The sequence below is a fragment of the Cuculus canorus genome, chromosome 8 (genome assembly GCF_017976375.1).
Source record: "Cuculus canorus isolate bCucCan1 chromosome 8, bCucCan1.pri, whole genome shotgun sequence".
Lineage (NCBI taxonomy): Eukaryota > Metazoa > Chordata > Aves > Cuculiformes > Cuculidae > Cuculus > Cuculus canorus.
Window position 1 is genome coordinate 24,924,688 of NC_071408.1, and position 20,445 is coordinate 24,945,132.

Genomic DNA, 20,445 nt, shown 5'->3' on the forward strand with positions numbered 1-20,445 from the left:
GGAAAATTCAGCAGACTTCTGAGAGGAAAAAGCTTGCTCTAGGGAGAGACTGCTACTAGGTTTCCTATCTATGTTTAGCGATTTAAAAGTTATTCTTTCAGATTATTTTGAGTTTAGTTTGGTAGTGAGATTGTTCTTGAATCTTTTGGGTTTATCAATCTCACCTCGTGGGGAAATGTCCTTATTTTGCATTCTTTAAGTTAACCTCTGAAAATCAGCACTTGAAGATTAGTTATTTCATACTATATTCTGCAAAACTGAGCAGTACCTAAGCCTTGTTTTATATTTTTGACCAACATCTGTACTATTTGTCATCTTCATTGGTTGACTTTGCAGCAGCGGTAGGGAAATTTGAAATTGATTGCTGTCAAAGCTGTTTTGTATATAAATGAATAAATTCAGAGAAGATAGAAGGTGGTGGAGAAGCTTCCGAAGGCGATAATGAGGAGCAGCCCATCTATGATATACTAATGCTTTAGTACCAGAATGACTCAAGCCTTTCTGGGACAACTGCTGGGTGACAGTTACATTATTGGGCCTTCCCTGAAATCTCAGCAACTGTCTGTCCCTTGGGTTTAACTTTTTACATTAGGATGTATCTTGCCCCAGTTTTAAGGAGTGGGTATGAAGCGTGGGAGGGGAAAAAAAGCATGTACTGATTTAAAAACGCAGCACTGAATGTAGCTCTAGTACTTCAGGGCCTCACTGTAAACAGGACATTTGGCAGTAAGAGAAACTATTTAGAAAGGATAAGAAATCTTTACTTTTTCAAAAATTCTTACTGAGGAGGGAGAACAAATGGGTACACAGGTAAGCTGTCACCTTCTCCTTCCAAATATACAGGGTGCAGTGCTTTGATTTAAGGCTTTGTCTGCGTGTAATTGTTTCTGTTTCATAGCAGTATCCTGGCATTGTGGAAAGCAGCATATTTCTTACACTTAAATTCTTACATTCTTACAGTATTTGTAGGTTGGTGTGTTTTCATTACAATTCAGGAAGTGGTATGTACCAGTGTAGTATGTAAAACGCTTTTGCAGTGATATAGCTGCATCTACACTAAGGTTCATATCTATCAGTCATTTTAAGAAAAAGCAAAACAAAATTGCATCCTTTACTAAGTAGACCAGTAAAACACTGGAGTGTAGCCCAGTCTTTCTGTTGTACAGACCAGTATACACTGAGAACCAGGTTCGTCGTCCTGAATTACCACTTCATGTCCTCTTAAATGAGAAAAAAACAGCTTCACTTACTGTGAATGCTGCATAAATGCCTATTTTTTTTCTATTTCAGAATTAAATATATTTGGTTTTATTGAGAATCTTTCTTGTTCCATGTGTAAGTTCTTGTAGATTGTGTTTTTTCAGATTATACATAGCTTTAAGAGTTCTTTCTCTCTCTTCTCCCCAGTTACAGAAGCATTCTCTCCAGTTGTGAATCTGGTACTACAGTACTTCATTGATTTCTGTCCTCTGATAGTTTGTCCTTGTTTGTGGTTTTGCTCAGCATGAAGTCTGTGTCTTTGAAGCTGATGAATTCTGCACGGAGGCCACAGGCACCAAGTTGTTCACAGGGCCAGGAGGTGTGATGGTTGGGGGAAGGGGTCACGATAGGCATTGCAAATATTCTGCACTAGGCTTTCACATTAATTCTACTTATATGAAATGTATTAGTATCTCCTGCAGAAATGTGATATTAACATTTTTGCTGTGTGCAAGTGGATGATTAGATTGTCTGACATTTGAAACTTTCTATTTATTTCAGCTCTCAAGTTTGCAAGCTGCTATTCGACTTGAGTACATGGGTGGATATATTTTGTTTGTATTCCTAATGGTGTATTTCATCCTAATGGATGAAATTATACATGAAACTAACTTTAATCTTTAGCACAAGATCTAGACTGTCTGCTTGGCTGCTTTATTTTTCATCAAGGTAGATGTTGTCTGTATGACCTTAAAAAAAATCCTTATCTCATAAAAGAAAATAAATGCCTTTAGTCACATTACAAGGGAAAATGGTTCTGTTTCCTTGATCGTACTCGACACAACATCTTTGAAATTAATCTTGAGAAGTTCTCTGATTGATCTGGCTTTTTCTAGGTCACTGAGCTATATTTTCAAAGTGTTTATACAATCTATTGGAATCAATAAACAATTTAAACTGATGTAACTGCAGAATGTTTGCAAGTCCCAGGGAAAATTGAAAGTATGACAAAGAATACAGCTGTAGAAGTTTATTTCATTTATCAGGACAAATAGTCATTGAAATGAAATTACTTTCCTTTCAACACTGCAATATGATAGCGACACCTTAATCACATAAATAAGTGGCTAGTCATTTTAAAAACTCATTATTGGTGATTTTGGGCAAATAGAATCCCTTTATTTATACTTTAAGAAGCTGTGCTCTAAAGTCAGTTTTATAAAATATTTGCAATAGGAGAGTTAGGGTATCATAAAAAAGGTTCCACTTCAGATTATGGTTGTTGCATTTCAGACGTGATTTTATTTTAGTTTGAGGTTTTGATGTAATATTAACAGTATGACTTTAAATGTGGATTAGACTCTATAGTTATTCCTAAAACTAGGCAATAGCAGTACTAGAAAAAAATAATTAAAAAGAAGCTTTTTAATCACACTTAAGGTTTTGATTTTTTTTTTCCTTTTTTGTTGTTCTTTTTTTATTGCTGTGGATTAAGTAAGGGGTATGTGTGAGTGGCTAACATTTCTTATACCACAGCGCACACTAGTGGACTGATCAATAAAATCACCTGAAGAAAGGAATCTTAATAGTTCTTGAATTAAGTACTTAAATCTTCTTCCTCTTCTTGCAGACACAGCTATGTATTTTCTAAATGAATACAATAGCAAGCCAGGTTTTCTTTTTTTCCAAAAGTAAATACGTTTATCTCCAAGGATATTTGTAAATTTAAAATTAATAACAATGATCTGAAATCTTACATAGGAACATCATAAAATATATTTCCCAAAGGCAGTGTATTTCAACATCTCTTCTCAGTGCCAGCAACCTGGATGTTGGAAGAACAGCAGCTGCCGTATAAAGAAGAGAAAATGTCATGATTTCATGGGTCTATCTTTTATTTGTCAGATGGGAAATGACTCACTCTCACTGCATCTAGGATGCAGATTTTTAAACATGCATTTCAGAGGTTCTTTAACATTAGTAAATGTTTGTAAATGCTAATGGGAAGCTGGAAGATCATCGTGGAAGATGGTAGTACCACTCCAGCCCTCTTCCTTTACCTTTCTTCTTAAAATAAGTAAATAAATAAAAGGGTTTTCTCAAAACACTGCTAGTGATAGAGCACACGCATTGTAATGCAGTACATCAAACTGTGTTTGACTACGTTAGGGAAATGAGTGTTCATGCCTGCTTAAGGGACTTAGAGTTTTATTTCTTTAAAGGTAGTGCTTTCCTCCCCTAACAAAATTCACAAACCGTTTTACTTTCTTTTAGAGAAAGTTATGTGAGATCTTTTAGTGCAGCAGATAATTAGATTCCAGCCTGCAAAGGAATTGGACAATATAGGTTTGCCATACATGCCGTTGGGTTTGAAATTAATTGTAAACATTCAGGATGCTAATACAAATGTTATAGCCAGCTTTGTGAAAATTCTTGCCTGTAGTGATCCAAACATAAATAGTGTTATATGTCATTAGAAATATGGAAAATGTATCCCCATATAGATCATATGATTCATCCTTCCAATATTGTGTTATTTCTCAGCACCCTTTCTTGAAGAAAATCAGAAGCATTCAGAAATAGACAATTTTATTTAAGGAACCTCATAAAAACGCTGTGAAAAGATTGGGGCTATTTAGAACAGAGAGAGATATTTCTGAAAGGTAGGGAATAATAAGTGAGTCCAAACAAAATGATTAGATACAAGAAAATAGAAGAAAGTTACTCAACAGCAGAGAACTGATCACTTTATATTTTTGTCTCTCTCTGGTAACAGAAGGAATGATTGCAAGGAGCTCCCTGCCCTGCCTGTATCCTTCAGGGCAGCCTGGTGCTTCCGATTTTCAGAATCCTGCTTCCATTTATTATAACATTGCCAAGTTACTGGGTTTGGACTGAAGCTTTTTACGTGACCTTTGTTTGTTCTTTTGGAAGGAGCTGTACCGTTCTTTAGCTGTATTGAAATTTCTTCAAGTTTGTTGAAGGTAGACTAAGCCAGGCATGATGAGATTTGGGTTTTTGGAGTGATAGACTGGATAAGACAGGGAATGTGATAAATTGAAGAGGGCAGAAAGGCTTCCAGTTCCAGTCCCGCAAACCCATACAGAGACTAGCTTAGAATTTCAGGGTTCAGAGTTATGCTGCATCAAATTTGTGAAGGCAACTATCAAAGCATGTCACTGTGTCTTGTGCTCCTAATCCTCCCCGAGTATGGCAGCCCAGTACTGCTGTTGGCTGTAGCTCAAACTGCAGCAGGATGGCTCACCAGTTCACAGCTGGTCTGGTGACCCATATTCATATTAGCATGATACCATATCATCAGGTTTTGTTTCCTTTTTGTGTATAGCCAGTTTCTCAAAGGTTAGGAAACAGTGAAATGAAGATGTCCAGTCTTGATTTGATGCCTTGTTTCTATCCATTGTGATGAATTGTGTAAGTAAACATTTCATACCTTTCCCCGATAATTCTTTCCTCGTGATGATCTCTTTCTTTTGTTTAAATAATACTTCTTTGACTGTACTAACACATGGAGGTTGGTGTTTAAGTAATCCTATTCTTAAAATCTTAGTTGCCTCCATTAACAGTCTGAGAACAACTATTGATATCAAATTTCTAGCAGCTTCTGGCCTTGCTGAGAAGGATGAGGGGGTTTTTTATTTTAATAAATTGGAGAAAAAACTGTGCTGCGAAACATAAAAGGGTAAAATCCAGAAGTAGCTGTTGGTTTTAAAGCCACCCATATCAAGCAAGCTACTTTGGTTTTAATGTTAAAAAAAGCAACCTAAAATGCAGTTTCAGCCTGTGAAATGGAGATTGTGAATTTGCAGGGGTTTTGACTCCATGGGCTTTCCAATTTGCAGGCATTGGGGTTTTCTTCCTGTTGATTTATTCCAGTGAAAAGAATTTCCTTTAAAAAGGAAAAAATGAAACCTGATCACTAGGAATAGAATAACTCTATAGCTTTTTCTGTTCTGTAGGAACAATAAAAACATTGTGGAAATATTACTCAAATTACAAAATGATCAACATTTTCTATGTTTTGCATCTTCTGTTGGTATTGTGGATGCATACCATTTATGCTCTGCTTTGAAATTTTTCTGCACGTGTACCCTAGAGGAGAAAAAGTATCAAATGTAAACATTATGTATGTTCCAAATAAGAGAACTAATGCATGCTTCGTAATTAGAAAAAAACAGCCAAACAAATCTGAGTCAAAAGTATGTTTGAACTTTTCAACAAGGAAATATTTCTTCTTTTTTTTTTTTTTCTTCTTTGTCTTGCAGATTTAGCTCTGTGTGGCCTTCATCGGCAAATGGAGATGAGATCCATAAAAGAGTGAGAAATATTTTGAGGACACACAGTGCTAGACAGCACCTCATATTTGTAAGTTTGACTGCAAATTAAATCCTTTTCTCCTAGTTGGCTGAATAAGTGAACTGTGCCTACAATCGTGGATTTATTATAATGTTGTCCTTTGAAGCAGCCTTGATTGTCAAAGCATGGATTCCGTAAATAAGCTGAACTGTTTCACATTGACTTCAGTAGCCCCCTTAAGTGTAGCTCTTATGGACAGCTGATATAGGTAACCCTCTCACAGGGTAATGAGGACAATTACATTTTTTCTTTATATCTGGTTTCCTGCTTTCAATTTAAGCAAAGAATGTGTTGTAGAACATCAAGGCTTAACGTGTTGTGCGGCTGTACATCAGCAGCTTCTTTTGTCCAGCCATTTGTAGAGCTAATATTTTTCTTCAGATACATGCTTTTTTCCCTTCATTACCTCACCTTCAATGAACAGGATTATTCCTGCAATCAGAATATTTTGTCCTTGAGCATGATGGAATTCTGAATTGTGGTTTTAGTCAGGTAATAATTTTTGCTTTTGCAATTTTGAGAAACCTGGTTGTGGCACAGAATCTCACTGGCCAAAGTGAATAGTCTGTCCCATGTTTTGTTCAAACCCAAAGCACACATGCACCTCAAAACTGAATTTCTACGAAGTACATGGTCTTTAATGTGAACCTCTGATTAAAAAGCATTGTGCAAACTGAACAAGTTTGTCCATATGCAAAGAATTTAGGGTCTTGAGTATGTGGCGAGGTAAAAGAAAGCTAAGGTAAAACAATGTAAGGATGAGAGTAGGTAAGATTAAGATAAGGACTTCTGATATGATTATTACTTTTGTCAATCTAACCTGTAAATGTTATTGATCGGTTAGAAGAGACATGAGTCTTTCAAAGTGGAGAAAGACGTCTTTGCTTCAGCTTCTCCTCCTCGAAAAAGGAGTGTTGACAGAAATCTGCTTTTGAATGTTGCTGCAATTCTAAGTTACTACTGTACCCAGCTGTCCACCTTTCCCCTCTGATGTAGTTTCCTGTATCAGTGGGAATTGTAATAAAGAGTGTGAGAGTCTTGGTCTTCCCACCTCATGCATCAGCACAGAAATGGCAGGCATAACATGAGTGTGCTGGCATACGAGCTGTGCTGTCTGGGGTACGGCGACTCCACTAACTGCAGTAAACCCATAGCAGAGGGCTGGGTGAAGGTGTTTGCCTCGATCCACTGCTGCTTGACCCATTTACTTCCTCAAATTTAACCAACCTGGCCAGCTCCTTGTGTTGCCTGTAAGTTCTCTTAATCTGATTATATTCTCATTTCTGTTCAACCTTCACTTTTAGCTTAGTTATTGTGCTTTTTGTCTTAAACTCAGAAAAACATTTTCTCAACAATTCTACGACTGTTCATTCTGTACCTCTCTGAGTTTATATATGAACGTTAAGGTCTTGCAAGCTGCTGCCTCTCAAATAGAAGATGTCCATCACATTTTTCTATGCTTTAGCCACTCCGGTATAGGTACAAATCATGTCAAATGCTTCTCTGATGTTTCAATGAACTTAAGGTAACAAATTGGATTTCATGATGGCCCAGCACCTACATATAATGAAAGTCTACTTTCCTTGAACAGTAGACCATGACTTTATTATAAAAGAATTACTGGTTTGTGGGGAGAGCTGGATAGCTGGTTACATGGTCTCTCCATACAGTCATAAAGACTATTAAGTATAATAGTGGGTAAAGGAGAATTTGATCAGTTTCTTTCTATTTACTTACTTTACTTTTATAATTTAAAACATTCTACTCTAGAATGACTTACATATGTGCTAGAATTCACTTGTTACCACAATTTTGCACAAATGCACATGAATTTGCAAGCATAGTGTTAGGCTCTTGAAGCATGGTGCTTTCTGTTGGCTTTCTGTTAGTACACCTTGTCACTTCTAGTATCAAACGCTTACTGAATACTCACAGTGATTAGTAATCAGAGGTGATGCTTTCCAGTTACCTCTTCTGCTCTAAAAAAAATCCAGGTATCAGGGTGTTGGGTAGGATTTTTGAGTCATTAATTACCAACCCAGTCAGAGCAGAGTGCTGGAAAAGGTCCAGTTTTCTCAGTCCATTTTCTTCTGCTGACAAAAGGAATGGGGAAATGTTGCAGAGAAGTCTTGGAGTGTTTGGTAATTGTGTACAGGTGACTTGTGAAAGCTGTGCTAAAAGCAGCTTTTTATGCTGACCTGTTTCAAAAGAAAACTCAGGTTTACTTGCATTGAGTGCTGTAAAGTACACCAGGGTTGGTTGTGCTTCCCCAGATGACCCAAAATCTGGGCTGCATTGTTTTGCAGTGGATGGATGAGGCGAACAGGTCATCTTGAAAGCGAGAGAATAGCAAAGCAAGTGCGCTGGCCATGTAGAGAGCAGATCTTGACTCCAGTCTGGATCCTCTTCCAAACTTTGAATGCTTAAAAAGTATCCCTTCCTGTGTTTCATTCTGAAGAGCTTAATGCTAAGTAACCATTCCCAGAAGCATTCAGCTCTATTTTCCAAAATTTTGTTTCTACAATGTTCTATAAAAATAGCATGACTGGAGCTCTGCTGCACATTCCTTAGGGTGTCCGTTGTAGCTTTCTGCTGTGACGTTCTGACAGTATCGTAATGTTTCCATCTTTCTTTGCTTTCCAGAACATAATTTGCCTTTGGCAAATGCTGCAGAGTTTTATTTACTACTGTACCCCATTTCCTCTTCAGTGCTTAGTAGTCTGTGACTGCTGAAGGAAGAGAGTTTTCTTGTTTACAAACACACTTATTACCTTGTATTTCACCACAATAAATTTTGTTAGGTTTTTCTTCATCCATATGCCTGCCGTTCAGCTTGCTCTGCACCTTATTGCCTTCTACCACTAAATTTATTGTTTCTACCAGTTTTGTGTTACCAGCAAGCATAATTTTTACTGCAGTCTTTTTTCCCAGTTATTTCTCCTGTAGCATGAAAGATGATTTTGTTTACCAATCCTTACAGCAATTGGTTTCTGCTAAAATCGTCACTTAATATCGCCTCTTAAATAGTGTCTTTGCTCTTCAGAGTAGAGTGAACGTGGTTGTGGTGGAATTTCTACCATATTGTCTCAGGCGAGCAACTGGCTGCCTTCGCATGAGGTGTTTTGTTTCTTAGTTACCTAAGAGGGCAAATATGGTTTAATTAACATCTAGGTAGCATTTGGAAAGTAAGACTGCTTTCTAGCAACTCCTAAATAGCACTGAAGGTCATTAAGTCTATCATAGATATTTTTAAAAGTTGGGTAAGCATGTTCTCAGCCCTGTATGCGGAATCGAAGCATACAGATGTGTATAATGCCTCTGTCTGGTAAAATGCATTAAATGGATAATGATAACTCATTATAAAAGATCATAAATAATAGGGTTTGGGTTCTTTTTCCCTTCTTCTGCAAGAAACAAAAGTAAGGTAGTAAGCAGTAGGTTTCCTAGCATTTGACCAATGTGTTTGTTGGAGATTATTGAAGTTTGTACTGTCTGCATAGTTCTTTAGATCTACACTGTCTAGAAATTCTTTCCAGTTTATTACCTGAAAATTATTAGCTGAGCTGTACTGAACTTAATTAAAATTGTTCATAAATGACATTTGGCTCATTCCACTTTGTCCCTTTCTCCCCCAAGAAAAGTAAGCACTTTAATAGTCTTCTACTAAATGAAAAGAAAGTATTTTTGAAATTAGATCATTGTAATCAGAAGCCAACGTAATGAGAATTTGATTTCTGTTTTTTTTAGGATGACAGTAACACATTAAAAGGAGACTTGACTGAGACAAGAGAGTCTTCACATAAACCGCCCTCATCCAGGAGTGAACTGCAGAGCAGGTAAGGAGTTTTCGCTGACCAAGACAGAACAGTCATACTCATATTATCACCCTTTAAATTTAGCTAAAAATTAATCTTTGTATTTTGAGCTGTCTAATATATTAGACTGGGAAAAGCCTTCTGTAGGAGTTAGTCCTACCAAGCTTTTTCACCTAAAAGCAAAATAATTTGCTAACGTTATGCCTTTCAAGCAGTTTGGCACTTTAGTTTTCACAAAGCACTGATTTTGGAACTGGACAATGTCATAAAAAATATTCATTGGGGAGGAGTTTTTGAATTTCATCAAACAGAGAGCAAATTTCAATTCAAAAATAACCAATTGTTTGTTTTTTCTTAAAACTACAAATGCAAAAATAAATTGAAGTTTGCTCAACCATATGGTTTGGGGCTGTTTTGTTGTTTGTTTTTCTTTTTTTCAAAACATATTTGGAAAAAAAAGAAGCATCTTAAAAAAACACAGCAAGTATGTATACAATGGTTTAGTGATTCAGCATGCCGTGTTTCAGAAGACTTCTTGAAAACCTGAGATCTTGAAATTATTCTGTGTGCTCCTCACATATATGACTAGGTTTTCATTCAAAGTTTGAAGGCAGTATTTTGTATAACATTTGGGGTACTTTTCGGAGGAAGGATATTAAGTAATGTAAAATATTTTGGGGGGTTTATGGCTTTTCTGGTTTTCTTCATATAAACAGAGTCCAGTGCTATGGTGCTAAATTTGAGAGGTCTTGACATGTGCTTTTTTTAAAAAATGCCCATGATTTGTGATCTATTTAGTCTTAGAATTTCTCATGTATGTGAGATTGCTACTCATGTTTGTTAGTATTTCTATACCTCCACTCATTCCTGTATTCTGCGTGCAGCCGTTTTGCTCCTTTATCCTTTGTCCTGACAGCTGCTGCAATTAAATTGTGTAGGATGTGTTTGTGAGAGAGAAAGTGCAAGTTTTTGTTTTGAGGGAGCTTTGGGACTTTGAGGTTGATGCTGAAACTGCAGACCGTGAAAAAAAAGAAGAAACAAATGCTAATACTGTAGAATCGAGAAGTGATGGGTTATGAAATGTGGCACTCAAGTTGGGAAAGGACTGCTCCTTGGATTTAGAGGCCAGCAGCACTAGTCCCATTCACTGAAGGGCGAGACGTAAAAGGACTGAAGGACAGTCTGATTGCGGTGTGTTTGCCACAGTGCTCGTAAACAGAATGCAAGGACAGAGACAGAGTTCAGAGAAGGACATGGTACTGTCCACCAAATGTTGGCAATAAAGTAGATGATTGAAAACCACTGGGAGTGAGGAAAAGGTCTGTGTTTTGTGAAATATTTAGTATATGATTCACTCAGAAAAGAACTTCTGGGACTCTTAAAGGAGATGTATGAGGGAACAAAAGCATATGACAGGTATTTCAGAGCCGGGAGTTGCGTGCAGAAATCCTGCTGTTAATATGATTTGTGAGTGTAATTCCCAGATTGCTTAGCTCAGGTTGTCAGCTGGTTTCCAGCTGAGACAGGAGAGGGACTCTGCCCTAGCTTGGCTGTATCATTGTCCTCACCAGTGCTAAGCATCTCACGTGCAAGGACTGGCTACTGGAAGTACATAAACACACACACATTCCACCCTACCCTTGTCCCCCAATCTCCTTACCCCTCTCACCAAAAAAAAAGGGTCTTTATTCAAACGTCTTTGTCAGTACCAGAATAAGGAGTTTGTGAAAGTTGCTGTTGGTTTTTGAGTCTTTCCTTTAATGAAGTTAAAGTAGTTGGATTTTGAGTGTCTCAATGTAGATTTAGCTTTTAGTAGAAGGAAAGGCAAGGCTGACTGCAGAAAGTGGATTCCGAGGAAAAGAGTGTCAGAGCTATTAGTTTTAGTTGCAAGTGCTGCTCCTAGTGCTGTGTTTATTTGTTGGCCTGAGACTTCTCCATCAGAAGTAAGGTAACACGAACTGCAGAAAGGAGGAGGTAAAACTTCAGTTGTTGAAGGGTCCCCGGGGTATTGACTTGTCTACCTTTAACACAGGCCTGTGTAACTTTTCTATTGATTTTACTGTTTGGTAGGTTGGTCTCTTTGTGTCCAAACTGTCAAGCGTACTTCTCACGCTTCAGGATGATAAACGGGTTTACATTTTCTTCATGCTGTTGACTAATTTTAAATGTTGGAACTTCTATGAAAAGGTGTGAAAGTGGCCTTCCTCCTTTTTAATTCTGAAGCCACATAAAAATCTTGTTGTTCTTGTTTTATGTGGTATAGATTGGCAGCACCATAATATTGGAACATAAGAAATTAAAAAAGCTATTCCTTCTTTTCTTTTCCATGTGACAGTGGAAGCTGAGAAATGTGAATTTAGAAAACAGATCGCACATTGTCCTCTCCTCACCATTTTCCTTTCTTAAAGTGAAAAATTTGTGTTTTGTTGCAGCTAGCTATAAGCATATTTGTGAATTCTTTCACATAAATTTTCTTCAATTTTGTCACAGATGTTTACTGATAGTAACTTGAGAACAAGGTTTTTAAGTACTGATTTGACTGTAGTAGATTAGTAAGTGATATATATATATATATATATCTCTAAGAATATTTAACGTTTCCCTGTGAAGTGTAATCCATTTCGTATGTGAAGATAGACACTGTAAGCCTCATTTCCAGTTTCACTTCCCAGAATGAAACATTCATGAAAGGCTGCAGATACTCAGTCCTAATTTTTAAGTGTCTCAAGTGCCTAAATCTCTGAGCAGAGATGAAAAATGTCACCTCAGTGGTAATTTTTTGCTTGTGATTTTTGAGCTGCTTGTATCGTGCTTCATTACAGTAAAATGGCTGATTTCATTGTATGACACAAGCTTTTGTTTTGAATTTTCAAGTAAGGGTAAATAGTCAGGAAGTTTAGATATACATACTTCAGAGTTGTCAGTGTTCCGTGATGATTTTCAGAGAATAAATTTCACTTCATAGCTCTAGGAGATAATTTCTCAAAGAAACTGAAATATGAGACTGTATTTGTGTTTAGTATTAAAACAGTGACACAGAAGATGGGGTGGGGAAGGAACACTCGATTGCCACTATATCATAATGTATTTGGTAGAATACTTAATCCAAGATGCTTCCGATAGAGCACTTTACAGCTGCAACCACAGTAATTTAATATACCTCTGATAGATTGTCTTCATATTGAAATAACTGCTTGTGGTTACATTTTGACCTTCAAAGGACACAAAAATCCTATTGTGCTGCTCTTGCATAGGCTTAGTGCCTAGTCACACCGCCTATGAAAATACAGCAAAATTACTGCATGCTCTTTGAAAATTAATTCTCTTTCTATTTGGGAGGCATTATCAAGTACACTCAGATAAGTGGGGGAGAATTTGTGTGAATGAATAACGTGGGGCTCCCATTTCTTAGAAATAGCTGCAGTGCGGGGGTTTTTTTTATCAATTTATGAAAGGTAATCCATGATTAGGAAATTCTGCATTTGGATTTCTGCTGGTTTGGGGCTTCTAATTCCTCTTCCTTGTCTCACTTTGATTGTTATTTCTTTTGTTCTTTCTGTTTGACAGTTCAGCAGTGCGGAAGAACGCTATGTTTCACTTGGATAATGGTGAATATTGGTCTAGTCGTGCAGCTGTATACAAAGGGAAGCCTCACAGAGCAATCTTTGAAGACAGTCTTGAGAAAATATACAGAAATATGTACCTAAAAGCTTCTGGAACTGTTTCAGACTAAATGTACTCCTAATAGCAATTCACCTGGAAACGCACAGTATACAGTGTTCGTATTTGTAACAAAACCTATTTTTATATAACAAATATTTGTACTCTGGTTTTAATATGTAATTATGTTTGGGCAGTGTTTAGGCCTGGGTTGTCAAAAGGAAACTATTAATATCCCTTTGCCCTCTCACCCAATCACAACAGCAACTAAGCCCCTCTACAGTTAATCAAGATGGTGTTGCTCCTTCGAGAATATGAAAACATATTTATTTGAAGACTAATAGGTCTGCTGGAAATTCCAGTCTGACATCACCTCAAGTTTCAGCTGCAGCCAATTCTTAATAAATAATTAAAGCTATTTATTAACATAAACAGAATTGGTTGAAGAAGCAATATTCTTAGTGGTTAGAGAGGGGCTCTAAAGAGGAAGGTGAATGTGAGTGCTGATTTAAAAGCATCCCATCTATGACTAGAGGGAATTGTTTTCGTGAAAATTGCTTTTGGATTGTTTGTTTTTGAGACAGGCAGAAACTGATACTGACCTATAGACATACTTTCAAAGTGATTTCAAGTACCTTCAGTCACAAATTTTCTAATACTGTCAAATTTTAGAAGAAACCCACCCAGCCCAGCAGCCTTTGTCAGAAGAAAGGTTATCTTTGCACACCCTCTGCATCTGGATGTTTCCGGGTTCTCTTGAATGCAGCCATGACATTTGCCAATATACCTCTATTTTTAAAAATATAAAATAGGAAGGAGTGTGGAGAGGGAAAGATTGGAGCTTGTCCACAAGCTCTCATATACTCCGTACAGGCCTTCTGAAGTTCCTGCATCACAATCCCACCTAATTTGGAGCCAGTCCTTGCCAGTCTGCTGGGATACTGTTGGCAGAAATTGCATCATTTTTGCTAAAGGCCACCAAATGTTCATCAGCAGTTCGATGCTTTCCCTGGGGATGGAACCTTTTCAGCCTTGCATTGAACAGATCCCACATTAGCAGACCAGGGCAAATTGCCCATCTATTGAAAAGCGGAATGTTTTAAAAGGGCAAGAGTGTCCGTCTCCTGCTTCCTTTAGGAATGGAGGAAAACACAAATGCCTGTTCTCGCTCCTTCCCTGACTGAGCGAACAGATACAGTTACACCAGTGCCATTTTACCTGTTGTGATTGGATAAAGGATAAAGCTAACTGTACAGATGGCGGAACATATGACTGTAACCTGCCAGCAAGCCTAGATAAACAAAAAGTTGGTCTACTCTGCCTTCTATCCTTTAATGCTGAGACAACATAATTGATTTGAGAAAGCAGTTGGTGAGCAATTATGCTAGTGGGAAAGCACATTGTAAGGCTGTGTGCTTCTGTTTCAGGAAAGGGGACTCTCAGAGGAAGTATCTTGCATGTAGACATTTCTATTCCTTGTAACTGTTAAACCAGTTGAAGTGGATTAGCATTGATAACTTCCTGTCCCTGGTGCCATTTAGCACATTAATGCTTTCAAAGGCCATTAGTTGCACAGTCTTATGTGATGGGCAAGTGTTGAGTCACTCTATGAAGTGCGGAATATTTTTTTGCAGAAGTGAAAAGTAAAACTTGAATGGCAGTTTGTGCCACGGAAGGCATGGTGGCCATGGAGTGTTTGTGCTACTGGCACCAGGTATTCTTCCATTAACCTGTCCCTGTGACCTTAGTCTGTAAAGGAATAGTTTCTTTCTTCTTGCTGCTCAGGAGAGGAGGTATATGCAAATGGATCCTAAATAGGTAGGGCACATTCTGAGAGATACTTTCCAAGCTTTTGGGTTAAAATTAATCTGAAGGTTGCTAAACATTCCTTTATGTGTTTGAACCAAAAGATCTACTGTCCTTCTCTTGGTATCCCACAGTTTTCATTCAATATTCTCTGTGTTTTCCCTTCGCACTGTCGTGTCTTAGTAAAAGTTGGTTTTCTGAAGGTTGCCTGCTCCCCTTTGGCCTAATCTGGTTCTGTGACATAGAAGTATGGTTCGATTTTTTTCCTCAAAAAAAAACATGAAAAAATATTTATCAATGGTGAAAAGCAGATGGGAGGGGGGGAAAGGTGCCATATATTAAATTTTGACCAGTATAAATATTCTTTCCATAGCCTATATATGCAGCATAGCAACAAATGAAGCAGATGATAAGCTATGAGTGTCTTTGGTCCTGCTCCAGCTGCAAGGGGAGATGGTGTGTATAATGTCTTTCTGAATTGGCTGCTGCAGGATATGTGTTTCTGTCTTTGGTCAGAGTCATTCTACAGCTTGTATGCTATGATACAGCAAGGAGTGTTCTCTTCCAAGCACTGTGCTGGAAATGAGTTGGGTTAATAGAAAAATTTTCTATGAAAGGTGACTTAAGACTGAAATTACTCCAATCTGTCCATAGAATCTGCAAGCCACTTTGTGTTCAGGAGGATTTGGCCCCTTCCCTGTTTACTCAACTAACCCTCCTTTTAATATGCATACAACTCAAGTGCACTGAGCGCTGCTGCTCCTTTGCTGCTGCAGTATGTGATAAGTACAGGTTCAGGCAGTGAACCAACATAATAATAAACTGTAATTGTTTAGTGCACCTTGTCTTCTAATACAGTTTAAATCCCTTCTATCAAATGCAAATTTCTAGGTTCCTGAGTGGAGCTTTAAATAGCGTTTTCTATGCTCATTCCTTATCTTTTGCCATCCACAAAGTGTTCTGTTAGTGACAGTGGGATGGCATAATTCCACCCCCATCATTTTACCTCCTAAAGGAAAGCTGCCTACTCAAATCTAGAAATAATGAGCTAGATTAAGAGTGAATTAGTGGTTTTCTGTAGAATTGGTCTCTTTCTCTTCCTCCTCAAGTTATTATAACCCATAAGTATTCTCACCAAATGCTATTCAGCAGCCAGTGTTGCTTGCAGTATGCAATCAGTGCAATATTTTAAACACTTCCATTTTAATAAGTCACAGTCTGCTTCCTACTTGCTCCCTTCCCTCTTTCCTACTAACAGCTTGGTGTAGTTTGGAGTCTTGGGGTGGCTTTAGGCAAACTACCTGGCATCATTCAGAAGAAACGCAAATCCTATACTGAGCAGTAGTTGCTTTGGAAATCACTCAGTCATTGACCTGTTGTGGATTAAAGGCAAAAAGTGTCAAACTCTTTAATGATTTGCCTTATTTAAGTTTTCAACTGAAAGAAGGGAAGGTTAAATTGGTCTACTGGGAACAAAAGACATAGGGATGGCTGGAGTAATGGGAACAGGCAGGAGCAGCTTTGTAAGATGGACGGTCAGCAGTGCTTATACAGCAAATCTGAGCAGCTCGGAAGATGATGAGAGCTGTTCTTTAGATTATGCATCACGTGCTTCAATTTTACTGTTACTTCAAAGGCTGCCAAAACATTGAGGGGAAAAAGAAATCTACCTATAGGTGTTGGGAATCTATTTTAGGGGTAAAATAACAGAATATTTATCTCTACTCAGTATTAGATAGTCTTATCCAAACTCCCTCTCATTGTTACCTCAGTTGTGAAATGGGGAGTTTGTGCTCTGTTGAAGCTTAATTAAATGACTGTGAAGTGCTTTGGGATCCTGAGGGGAATGTTACAGAAATTGTTTTGTAGAAGCCTGGATGAAAAGTTCCATCTCATCTCCAGGTTACTAAAAAGGCTTTATTTTAATTTTCCTAGCTTTATTATGTTTTAATCAAAATTATTAAGCAGGTCTTAATCTTATCAAGATAGGAACCTATTAAATCTAATAGACAGCTGAAAAAGATAATGAACTGCTTTACTGCACATGCTTTTAGCAGCTAATCTTTACAGTTGGTATCCTACTCAGCTTCTGTCGCCTGCATGATCCGGGTTCATCATGCTCATACGGATTGATCTTATGGTATCGGGGTTTGGGGTTTTTTTTAATGCAAAGTATTTTGTTTCTCTTCCTGATGTCTTAGTGCTGTCTGCTGCATCTACTAATCAGCACTGTTAACATCCATCACATCATTTGTTCTCATCCTCTCCTCAGGTACGATGCTGTGTGCAACTTGACAGTGGAAAAGTTTGTATGGTGTGCCACGGGTTTGTCAGGGAAAGTAAGCTGGAAGGAATCTCAGCCTTTTCAGTCTGTGTACAGGGAACAGCTTTTTAGATAGATCTGTATGAAAGTGTATTCTGAAACACTGAACTATTCAACAAAATTATTAGCCTTTTAGCGGTGGTCGCTTAACTGTGTATATCTTGTAACATGGAATCTCTAGGTCATAGGAAAGCCTACCCCGATGTTAATTGCTTCAGTGGTCATGGAGTGATCACTATGATGAGGATGCTGTGAGGATCTCAAGAGATTTGTTTTGTAGTCAAGGGATTTGGGAAAATTCAAATCAATGAAGCTTAGTTTCTTGGTTCCAGTGAAAATGACTGAAGCTAAGAAGCACTTCTGTGGATGGTCTTAATGAGCTACCTCACTGACAGAAGTGATCTCTGGTTTAGGTGATGGTCTCTGCTAGCAGTGAATGACCAGTCTTTGCCCAGTTCTTTTGAGTTTCAACAAATAAAGCAATGTTATGGGAAGTGATCAAGAACACCTAATATTCCCATTTCTATTACGTAGTCATCTATCAAGCTCAAACCACATTGTGACTGCATTGGTTTCTACCTTAGACCTTATTGCTCTCTACAACTACCTGAAAGGGAGGTTGTGGAGAGGAGGGAGCTGGCCTGTTCTCCGAAGTGACAGGGGACAGGACAAGAGGGAACGGCCTCAAGCTCCACCAGGGGAAGTTCAGGCTTGACATCAGGAAAAACTTTTTCACGGAAAGGTTCATTGGGCACTGGAACAGGCTGCCCAGGGAGGTGGTTGAGTCACCTTCCCTGGAGGTGTTTAAGGGATGGGTGGATGAGGTGCTGAGGGGCGTGGTTTAGGGATTGTTAGGAATGGTTGAATTCAATGATGCAGTGGCTCCTTTCCAAACTACTGATTCTATGATTCTATACTGCTTTGTCCATGGAATTCAAAGCATCGTCAACCAACCCCCTTAAAATACGAGGCAGTATCTCCTTTTGTTAACGGTGTTGGCTTAGCAAAGACTTGCAGTTTGCTCCCTGTTTGTCTTAAGTGAGAAATTCTATGAAGTGCAGTGATAATTTGTCTAGATGGCAATGTGAAGGAATTGTAATCTTTCATAGAATCACTAGGTTGGAAAGGACCCACTGGATGATCGAGTGAGCCTTTCCCTCATCCAGTAGTCGAGTCACTTTGTCATAGAAGGCGATCAGGTTAGTTTGGCAAGACCTGCCTTTTGTGAACCCGTGTTGATGAACTTTGCTTGATCAATGTAGAGATTGTGCTTTTTCTTCGTGTATATTTCCGCTCAGTTCTGGTGATCGCTTCTGACCTAGCAGAGAACTCTCTGCAGTCTGAGAAGTAGTGATCTGAGCCTCCTTTCACCTCTTCAGGGAAAGGAGTTTGCTGTTGCAAAGCATCTTCCCTCTTGAACTGTTTGATTCAGCACTCCAGTAGTAAAAATGTTTACTAAGAGGTTGCTTTCCTTGCCTGCCTTGTTTTCACCACAGTCATCTAGTGTTTACATACATTTTAGCCTCTGTGCCATTTTTGAAGGCTTTATTTGTCTCATTTACGTTTTTGGTTTGGATAATGCTTAAATATGAAATCCATCTGGGAAACATATTGTATAGTCACGTTGAGGGGTAAAACCAGTTTTTAATTAAAATTTTATACAGCGCTTGTATTTCACTTTGTCCTGTTTTATTATGAAACACTTCAATCTTCTTCCTAAAACACATATGTCTTGTGCGTTTCAAGATGTTCCTTGTTGCTCATGCAGAACCAGTTTCTGAGCTCTGTCAGCAGAGTGCCATATGTTCTGGGGTTCATTTAGCTTCTCTGGCGTTTGTGTAGGCAGCATATTGGATGTAATGCAGCTAAGCTCTGCTCCATTCTTTTCTTTGTAAACTTGTCAAGAGATGAAAAAAAAAGAGAGAAGAAAACACTGAATAATACTCAAGTGATTTGAATTATCAGTACATTATGGTAATTCGGCCAATAAAAATTGAGGTTTCTCGTGTACTTGAGGATTTTCCTTAATTGTGGCTTATGTGTAGCCTACAAAGTGATGCATCCCTCTGTGCTACCTAGTATTACACCCAAAGCAAGTGCTGAAGATTGAGATATAACCCGAGCCATTTGGAAATGACAAGCATGAAGTACTTTTAATTTTTCATTGATCTGTGCTCTTAAATTAAAAAAAAAATAAAGTGAGCAACAGAAGATGGGCATATGAATGGGTTGTACTTCTTTTTGTTGTATTCTGGCTTTGTGGACAATAACTGCTGTTTAAATGCCCGGTACTGCAAAGAGAATAGACTGAAAGTGCCGTCCTGTTTGGAAAAAAAAAAAATAATTTTTTGTCACATATCCATTCCTGATCCTTCCTTCCCCCCTGTAATCTTGACTGTGAACCACTGGGTACCATCAGTCTTTGCATACTGCTGGTATATAGGGACACAGTCCTGGCTGTTTATTGATAGCCATCACAGGCTGTCAGTTACTGATCTGATCTGCTGAAAGCTTGTCAGAACCGTCTGGGTGATTGTGACAGAGGACCAAAGTATTTCTGTGATTCTCTGACTGGAGCTTAAAAATGAAAAAAAAAAAAAAAGGGGGGGGAAATTAAGGGACGAGCAAAACCAGAATGCACATTAAACTGTTTCGCCTTTGCTGAGGTATGAGGCTGGAGGGAAAGGTCTTGAATGGCTGCTTGATAGGAGCACATGGAGGAGTGGGGAGGAAAACTTCTGCAGTTCTGACCTAAGGTCAGTCAGAAATAACCAGCTGGAGTGACATGAGGGTAACCTGCTTGAAGTGACAGGCAGTTCAGCTCCTGGGACTCTATTTACATATGTTTAAAACAAACAAAAAAAAAAGCTGCTTTTGTTCCCCAGGAAAATCTATTTACTTGGCAGTCAACTCATGTATAAGCTGGAACTTCTTTCATGGAAGATGTAGAAACAAAACAACTGACATTTCTGCTTTGATGTGAGGCTGAAGCTAAGATTTGATTCTGAAATATGAAAGTAAGCTGAAACTACCTACAGTTTAAAGGTAGGGTTTTTTTAATGACCTTAAAAGTTTTGAGAAGTTTTTTTTTTTTCCTTAGGGACCAGAAGAAATTATAACAGTAATCTTACTTATAGCTGTAAGTCTACAGAGAGAGTAGCTGGAGGTTAATGAAAAATTGACACTGCTACTTGCCTGCGCTGCCAGCAGAATTTTTTTTTCTCCAAACTGATGTGAACTATTGCACTGCATGAGTTGGTTATGAGC

General features: G+C 38.2%; 1 protein-coding gene across 3 annotated transcripts in view; it reads left to right on the forward strand.

The window, feature by feature from the left end:
* SPATA6 (spermatogenesis associated 6) overlaps nt 1-19,760 on the forward strand; it is a 43,764-nt gene extending 24,004 nt beyond the window's left edge. Inside the window, exons 11-13 of one of the 3 annotated variants that reach the window (XM_054073051.1) lie at nt 5,484-5,583; nt 9,322-9,410; nt 12,957-19,760. In XM_054073051.1, the coding sequence (XP_053929026.1) occupies nt 5,484-5,583; nt 9,322-9,410; nt 12,957-13,122 (355 nt within the window). In that variant the 3' untranslated portion in view covers nt 13,123-19,760. Of the gene's footprint in view, nt 1-1,407; nt 1,440-5,483; nt 5,584-9,321; nt 9,411-12,956 lie in introns of those variants that run through there. The other 2 variants (XM_054073052.1, XM_054073053.1) reach the window with 2 other exon arrangements.
* The last annotated feature ends 685 nt before the right edge of the window (nt 19,761-20,445 follow it).